This window comes from Muscardinus avellanarius (genome assembly GCF_963383645.1).
Source record: "Muscardinus avellanarius genome assembly, chromosome: 18".
NCBI lineage: Eukaryota > Metazoa > Chordata > Mammalia > Rodentia > Gliridae > Muscardinus > Muscardinus avellanarius.
The window spans coordinates 41,681,800-41,690,344 of NC_137804.1; the positions used below are offsets into that span (position 1 = coordinate 41,681,800).

Consider the following 8,545-nt stretch of genomic DNA (forward strand, 5'->3'; position numbering starts at 1 on the left):
AGTGAGACCCTGTTTCCAAGTAAAGTATAAAATAGGTCTGCGAGTGTAGCCTGAAGGTAGAAAGCCTCTGGGTTCCACCCCCAGTACCACACACACAAGAAAGAAAGAAAGAAAGAAAGAAAGAAAGAAAGAAAGAAAGAAAGAAAGAAATTAATTGAAAAGAGCCAGTCACAGACAGTGGTGCGTACCTGTAATCCCAGTACTCGGGAGGCTGAGACAGGAGGATCGCAGTTTGAAGCCAGCCTCCTCAATTTAGCAAGCCCCTCAGCAACTTAGTGAGATCCTGTTTCAACCCAAAAAATAAAAAGAGCTTCAGGTGTGAATCTTAGGTAGAGTAGGTTCAATCCCCAATCCCCAGTGGGAGTCAGAGGCAGAGACAGAGAAGAGGAGCCAGGGCCGCGTGGTACGAGTCCGTCAGCCCAGCCACTGGCCGAGGCGGGAGGATGGCCAGGTGGAATCCTCGTCAGTCTATGAAGACCCTGCCTCAGAAAGGGCTGGGGGTGTCGCTCGGAGACACAGGAGGCACACTCCAGATTCAATCCTCAATACCTCAAAAGGAGGCTGGTTGCTGGGTTACGCCTTAATCCCTGTACTTGGGAGGCTGAGACAGGAGGATCGCGGATTCCAGGGCGATCTCGGCCAGTAGTGAGGAGCTCGTCAACCTAGTAAGACCCTGTGTCCAAATGAGAAATAAAATTGGGCTGGGGATCTAGAATGAAGGTAGAATACCCTGGGTTTAATCCCCGGTACCACAGAGAAAGAGAGAGAGAGACAGACAGACAGACAGACAGAGACACAGAGAGAGAATCTGAGGTTGGCGCTGGTTAGGAGGAGGTTTGTTGCTTTATTACTGTTACTTTAGAGTATACTTGAAAGTATATATTCATAATAAAACCCCAAACCAACAGGAAAAGGCCTGGCAGTTCCCCAACATACCTGGTGACCGATGATTCGGCAATTTCCTCCCCAAGAAAACCTGAGCTGACATTCAAATTGAGGCCTGTGCCCGTGGCCCCCAGGGAAGCGCCTCGCACGCGCTCGGGGGGAGGGAGACCCGGAAAGGAGGTTCCCGGGGCCGAGGCTGGGTGGGGACGGTCCATCGGCTCTGATGAAATAGTTGGAAACCAGACGGAAGTGACGTCAGCACAGCCTGTGACTGTGAAGGCCTTGAAACTGCACCCGTGTGAAACAAATTTATGTTATGTGCACTTGAGCTAAATAATTTTCTTTTTTCTTTCTTTCTTTCTTTCTTTCTTTCTTTCTTTCTTTCTTTCTTTCTTTCTTCTTTCTTTCTTTAGCACTGGGATTGGAACCAAGGGCCCTGTGCACTAAGTTACCATTTAAATAGATAAATACCGCTGGTTCAGGCTTGTAATCCCAGCATTCCAGAGGCGGAGACTGTAGGATCCCGGTTCGCGAACGGCCTCAGCTACTTAGCGAGGCCCTTCGCAACTCAGTGAGACCCGGTTTCAAAAAAAAAAAAAAACCACTAAAAAATAGGGCTGGGGGTGTAGCTTGGAGGTAGAAGGCCCCCAGGTTCCATCCCCAGTACCACAAAAAATAATAATGATGATGTTTCTTAGTTTTACTGAAGCTGCTGTCCTGAAGCTAGAACCCAGGGGCATTCTGCCTCCGACCAGACCCCCAGACCCACAGCCCTATTTTATCCTTTACTTGGGAACAGGGTCTTACTGAGTTGCTGAGGTGGCTGCCAGCCTGCGGTCTTCCTGTCTCAGCCTCCCCAGTCCCAGGATTACAGGCGTGGGCCAACATGCCCGGTGAGGGTCTTGTTCTGGTTTTCGCAGCCTCTATCCTCCCGCCTCAGCCTCCCAAGGGCTACGATTGCAGGGTTCCAGGCAGGCGTCACCACGGGAGCTCAGTATTGGAATCCCACCTCTGACGAAGCCCGGCTTCTGTCCTGGTGGATCAAGGGGTCCATGAACTGCATCTGGGGGAACGAGTTAAGAGTCCCCACGCCTGCCTGGCAGCTCGGGGACTGAGCCGCGACCGCAGCCCAGAGCCAGCCGCGGAGGCTCCTCCATGGCCCGAGTACTCGCTGACCTCACCTGCAGGGCCCGGCCAGGGCCAGCGCTCACCGAGGACGCCCGGACCTCTTCTGATCTCCTGCCAGGCCCCTGTTGGCCTTAACTCGTGAGCGTTAAGGCCGGCCTGACCCCTGCCCCGGCCCCGGGCAGCCTCCCAGGCCGAGGCTAGGCGGGCCAGCCTCTGAGCTCATCCATGGCTGGCTGCCCACCGCCTGCCCGCTTCCCCCGGAGCTGCTCACGGGACTGGCCAGGAATGAGGTCATTGGCTAAAGATTTGGGAAATGGGGGTCAAGTCAGCCCGGGTGCCATATTCTAGAGTTTGGTGAAATGGAAACCTCCGAATGAGTGACATTTCTGCCCCCGCAGACCGCTTCCCTGCCCCTTGGGGAAATTCCATGAATAAGATGAGCTCATTTCTGGTCTTGCCCTGCAAGTTACCAGTGCCCATTCATGACTCAGCAGCTGCGCAGGCAATGTACAGTAAAATACTATACAGCAAGGAACGGGGACAAACCGTAGAGCAGAGGCCCAACAACATGGGTGCTGACACACATGAGGTTGACTGGAAGATACCAGGCAGCAGAGAGGATGTAAAGCCAGGCGTGGTGGCGCACACCTGGAATCCCAGTGCTTGGGAGGCTGAGACAGGAGGATGGCAGATTCGCGGCCAGCCTCAGCAACTTAGTGAGGCCCTGTTTCAAAATAAAAAATAAAAATGGCTGGAGGTAGCCGGGCGTGGTGGCGCACGCTTGTAATCCCAGCATTCGGGAGGCTGAGACCGGAGGATCGCGGTTCGCGGACAGCCTCAGCTACGTAGTGAGGCCCTCTGCAACTCAGTGAGACCCGGTTTCAAAATAAAGAATAAAAAATAGGGTAGGGGGTGTAGCTCGGAGGTAGAATGCCCCTGAGTTCCATCCCCAGACCCGCAAAAAAAAAAAAAAAAAAAAAATGGCTGGAGGTGTAGCTTGGCAGTCCCGCTGTGGAAGTTGGCACCCAGCAGGTGATTAATATGTCTTTCTGGGGACAAAATCGTCCTTCCCACTGGCCCAGCAGAGAGGGGCGGGTTCCTGTTTGATTGAGGACACTGAGTCTCAGGGACCGCAGGGACTTGGTGGGGCCGCGGCCCCAGGTCGGTCTGGGCAGGAAGGTTCAGAACAGAAAGCCCCAGCTTGGCACCCAGGACCCAGCCACCCGTGGGTGCTGCGCCACACCCCTGCAGCCAACTGGGCTCAATCCCCAGGACCAAGAAAGGGGGGGCAGCCACAGATGGAAGGAACCCCCAATGCCATCACCACAGGCCTCAACTCACAGCACCCACGTCCTGCAGAGGCCGGGACGCAGGGGGTCCCCGCTGCCGAGCCGAAGCCCGGCCCGCCCCGCAGGCCAGGGGAATCCGAACGCTCGCTGTCCACCGCTGGAGCCCACGGTCGCCAGCCGCCCACGCCCATTATTGATCATGGACAGATGCCCACTTCCGCAGAGCCCCTTTGGCCCACTGCGGCCCCAGAGCAGACCCGAGTTTCAGCGGCCCTCGCTGAGCTGGTCCAGGGTGCTGGGCATACCTGGCACTCCCTCCGGCTCCCTCTGCACCAACCCTGGCTTCTCACCCGGCCCGGCCCTCCCTGCACAGAGCGTCTTCTGTGTGCGGCCAGGCGCAGGGGCCAGAGACCCAGCTCCCACCCAGCCGGTCAGCATCGCAGTCTGAGACAGGACCACAGGCTGGAGGCCAGCCTCAGCAACTCCGCGACACTTTCAGGAACTTCCCAAGGCCCCGTTTGAAAAGAAGCCGGGCGCGGTGGGGAGGCTGAGACAGGAGGATCGTGGCTGGAGGACAGCCTGGGCTTAGTGAGACCCTCCACAACTCAGTGAGACCCTGTTTCAAAATAAAGAATAAAAAATAGGGCAGGAGGTGTCACTCGAAGGTAGAATGCCCAAATTCAAGCCCTGGGACCAAAAAAAAAAAAAAAAAAAAAAAAGATCAAATCAGGGCGTGCACAGGTGCGCTGACAGCACCTGCTGTGTGCTCTGAGCGCCCCCTGACCGCTTCACCTCCCCCCCCCCCGTACATTTAGCACAGCCTGGGGCAATTCTGCAGGGCAGAGGCTTGGCAGAGGCGGGCACGGGGTACTAACTGGAGCGGGGAGGCCCTGGGAGCCCCAGTGAGCCCTGGGGCCTCCTGCCTGCTCAGACCACCTCGCCCACCACACTCCCCACTGCCTGCCTGGCACAGGGCCCAGAAGATCAGTGTTTCAAGGGGAAGGGTGATCCTGGGGCGCCCCTGCCCCTCCACCCTCCATGGCTGGGCCTGAGCTGGACTTGACTTCCTGCCCCCAAGAGTCTCCAGTCCAGAAGAACAGAGCCAGGGACAGGCCCTTGCAGTGCTGGGAAGTCAGCTCTGGGCCAGAGAGTGGGGTGGGGGTCAGCAGCACCCTGTTCAGCCTGGAAAAGTGAAATCAGAGAAGGCTTCCTCCAGGAAGGGGCTTTTTTTTTTTTTCCCCTGGTACTGGGGATGGAACCTAGGGGCATTCTACCTCTGAGCTACACCCCCAGCCATACAGACATTATATATATATATATTTGTGTGTGTGTGGTACTGGGGATGGAACCCTTCTACCTCGGGGCTACACTCTCAGACAGACCTATTTTATATTTTTTATTTGGAAACAGGGTCTCTTAAGCCAGTGAGGTTGGCTTCTAACCTGCGCGATCCTCCTGTCTCCGCCTCCCAAGCGCCGGGATTACAAGCCTGCGCCACCACACCTGGCTCCCAGCCCTATTTTTTATTCTTTATTTTGAAACAGGGTCTCACTGAGTAGCAAAGGGCCTCACTAAGTAGCTGAGGTGGTCTGCGAACTGCCATCCTCCTGTCTCAGCCTCCCGAATGCTGGGATTGCAAGTGGCGCCGAGGAAAGGGCTTTTTCAGAAGGATTTTGAAGTTTTTGAGGATTTTGAAGGTGCCCGAGTCCCCCAGAGGACCACCATAGCGCTCGTTCACTAAGCATCTGCTATGTACCTGGCCGTGCCCTGTACACATCGCTTGACCACTCCGCAGGAGGCTTCCGTCTGCCCTCCAGGTGGGGACACTGAGTCACGGCACAGAGGAACCGCCGGCCAAAACCCGCCTTTCGCCGGGCGTGGTGGCGCACGCTCGTCATCCCCGCGCTCGGGAGGCGGAGACAGGAGGATCGCGCAGGTTCGAAGCCAGCCACCTGCTCTGGCTTAGGAGACCCTGTTTCCAAATAAAAATATAAAAATAGGTCTGGGAGTGTAGCCCGGAGGTAGAAGGGCTTCCAGGAACCCCAGTACCACCAAAAAAAAAAAAAGCCTTTCCCCCTTTCCCGACCTTTCTCTACTGCACACCAACTCCAGCCTTTGGTCCCGCCTGGAGGAGGAGAGGGGCTCCCGGCTACCTCTTCTGCCCGGGTCTGCATTATCCCAGGGCCCAAGGCCAGCCCACCTGGCCCGGGTGGGGCCTCACTTCTGGGTTGGGGAAGATGCCTCGGCTTGCCGGCACACCCCCCCCCAAAAAAAAAAAAAAAACTGCGGGAAGTCTCCGCCCCGAGGGCCGGTGCGCGCACCCACGCGGGGCGGGGCGGGGCGGGGCGGCGGGGTGCGGAGGGTATAAAGGCGGCGGCCGCCCGGCCGCGCTCAGAAGGCAGCCCCGCGCCCCCCAGCCCCGCGCCCCCCAGCCCGGCCCATGCTCCCGCCCCCGGCGCCCGCGCCCCGCTCGGCGCTGCTGCTGCTGCTGCTCCTGCTGCCGCCGCCGGCCATCGCGTGGCCGCCGCGGGGGACCGCGCTGGCCCCGGCCTCGGACCCCGACGGCGCGGGCGAGCGGGAGCACCTGCCGGCCCCGGCCCCCCGCCCCGCGCCCGCGCTGCGGACCCTCGCCCCCCGACGTGAGTGCGCCCCAGACCCCCGCCTTCGAGCCTCGGTTTCCCCCACCGGAGCCGTCCCCTTTCGGGTCCCACTGGGGTAGCCGGCCACCCGGTTTGCAGCGGGACAGAAGTGGGCGGACCCGCTGGAGGAGGGGAGCCCCGAGACGCCAGGGTCCCCCACCCCCGAAGGCGCGGCCCGGGAGGGCTCGGCGAGGCGCGCGGCGCCCAAGCCTGGGGGTCCCGCGCGGGGGCGCAGGGGGCACGGGGGGCGCGGGGGGCGCGGGCACAGCCTGCTCGAGCCGGCCCCGAGAGCTGACGCAACCGCGCGCCCAGGCTGTTAAAGCCGCAGGCGGCGGGCGCCCCGCGCTCCCGAGGCCGGGCACGGGCGGCCGGCGGCTCTAGGACCCCGCGGGGCCGGCGCGCCCGCCCGCCGGCCGAGAGCTGTCCAGGGCCCTCTGGACCTGGCGCCCCAGCGGAACCGGGTTGCAGAGTCCTGGAGGACTCGCGCTCCAGGATGAGGGGGACCGGGTGGTCTTCAGCTCCCTGAGTCTATAGGAACAGACGCAGGGGCGAAGCCACAGGGGACAGAGGCTACTGCGTCCCCAGACCCCAGGCTGCCTCCAGGGCACCAACTAGACCCCCAATAAACTTTAATTTTTTTCTTTCTTTCTTTCTTTCTTTCTTTCTTTCTTTCTTTCTTTCTTTCTTTCTTTCTTTCTTTTTTTAGGTTGAACCTAGGGACGTTCTACCTCCAAGCTACATCCTAGCCCTTTTTATTTTTTATTTTGCTTCTTTGTGTGTGTGTGTGTGTGTGTGTGGTGGAACCCAGGGGCTTTTTCTACCTCCGGGCTATACTCCCAGACCTATTTTATACATTTATTTGGAAACAAGGTCTCACTAAGTTGCCGAGAGCCTCACTAAGTAGCTGAGGCTGGCTTCGAACCTGCGCGATCCTCCTGTCTCAGCCTCCCAAGCACGGAGATTACAAGCGTGCGCCACGCCCGCCTTAATAAAACGTGTTTGGGCAGCACTGTGGCCCGTGCATGGAGTCCTGGCTACTGGGTAAGCGCCCAAGAGTTCAAGGCCAGCCTAGCAACACAAGGAGACCCCATCTCTAATAATAATAATAACAATAATGATAATAATAATAATAACTTAAAAAATTTAAACCCAGCATGATGGCACATTGGAAGTCTTAAGACAGGAGAATTGCAGGTTTGAAACCAGCCTGTGCAACTTAGCAAGACTCTATTTCCAAATAAAAAATATAAAGGGCTCGAGGTTAACTCAGGTAGAATATTCCCGAGTTCAACCCCAGCACAATAAATAAATAAATAAATAAATAAGCTGGGCGTGTAGTTTGGAGGTAGAACGCCCCTGAGTTGGATTCCCCAGCACAATTTTTTTTTAACTGCCAAAAGGAAGGATCATAGTTTGAATCTCAGGCTAAGAATTGACTATAAATTCATTATTTTAAATACTTATTAAGCGCTGGGCACTGCGGGGACCAGACAGAGCCCCAGACCGTGATTCTATGAGTGGAAAGGAACGGTGCCCCGCGGGATATAATCCGGCGGGTGCAACTGAGGCCGGCTGAGCGGGGGGGGGGGGGGTGTTGGCTGGGCAGGGTGGGCTTCTGCCCGGCGCACCCGCACCGACAGACCCGGCCTCTCCGAGCGCACTGTAGGCCCGTCGTGACCTCGCCTCCGTCTCTCCCCCCCCCCCCCCCGCAGTGCAGCTCGAGTCCGACGGCCGCGTGCACCTGCGCCTGTCCGGGCCGCCGTCGGGGCCCGCGGCGCTGCAGCTGCACCTGCGGGAGCGCGCCGCCAGGGGGCGCCGCGGCGCGCGCGGCCGGGACGACTGCCCGCTGGGGCCCGGGCGCTGCTGCCGGCTGCACACCGTGCGCGCGTCGCTCGAGGACCTGGGCTGGACCGACTGGGTGCTGTCGCCCCGCGAGCTGCAGGTGCGCCTGTGCGCGGGCGAGTGCCCGGGCCGCTACCGAGCCGCCAGCACCCACGCGCAGGTCAAGGCGCGGCTGCACGGCCTCAGGCCCGAGGCCGTCCCCGCCCCGTGCTGCGTGCCCTCCGGCTACGACCTCCTGGTCCTCCTGCACAAGACGGACGGCGGCGTGGCGCTGAGGACCTACGACGACCTCCAGGCCAAGGGCTGCCACTGTGCCTGAGCGCCCAGGCACCCGCGGCCCCCACTGCCCCCAACAGCTGTATTTATATGCCTGTATTTATTATTTAATTTATTATGGTTGTGTGCGTGGGGACTGAAAGGTTGGTGTGGTGAGATAGGTATTTAATAAACTCTGGGAATAAAACCGAAGATTGTCTAGACAGCTGGTTCGTTGGTGTTCGGGAGGGGGCTGGGGCCCTGGGGAGATTCCCTGCCTCCCTGACTCAGTTTCCCCAGAGGACCTGGCCTAGGGCTGAGTGGAGGGGCTCGCGGAGGGGGTGTCTGTGTTTCTTGGGGTCTCAAGGCCATCAAAAGGAGCTCCGAGCCGGGCGTGGTGGCGCACGCTTGCAATCCCCGCACTTGGGAGGCGGAGACAGGAGGATCGCGCTGGATCAGAGCCAGCCTCGCTGGCTTAAGAGACCCCGTTTCCAAATTTAAAAAATA

The 8,545-nt window shown here is 58.8% G+C and overlaps 1 protein-coding gene across 1 annotated transcript; it reads left to right on the forward strand.

The window, feature by feature from the left end:
- Positions 1-5,742: 5,742 nt before the first annotated feature.
- On the forward strand, positions 5,743-8,102 carry GDF15 (growth differentiation factor 15; the record flags this gene model as incomplete). Its single annotated transcript, XM_080715439.1, has 3 exons — positions 5,743-5,941; positions 6,041-6,157; positions 7,654-8,102. The coding sequence occupies 3 exons, from the start codon at positions 5,743-5,745 to the stop codon at positions 8,100-8,102; spliced, it is 765 nt and encodes a 254-aa protein (XP_080571565.1).
- Positions 8,103-8,545: the final 443 nt, after the last annotated feature.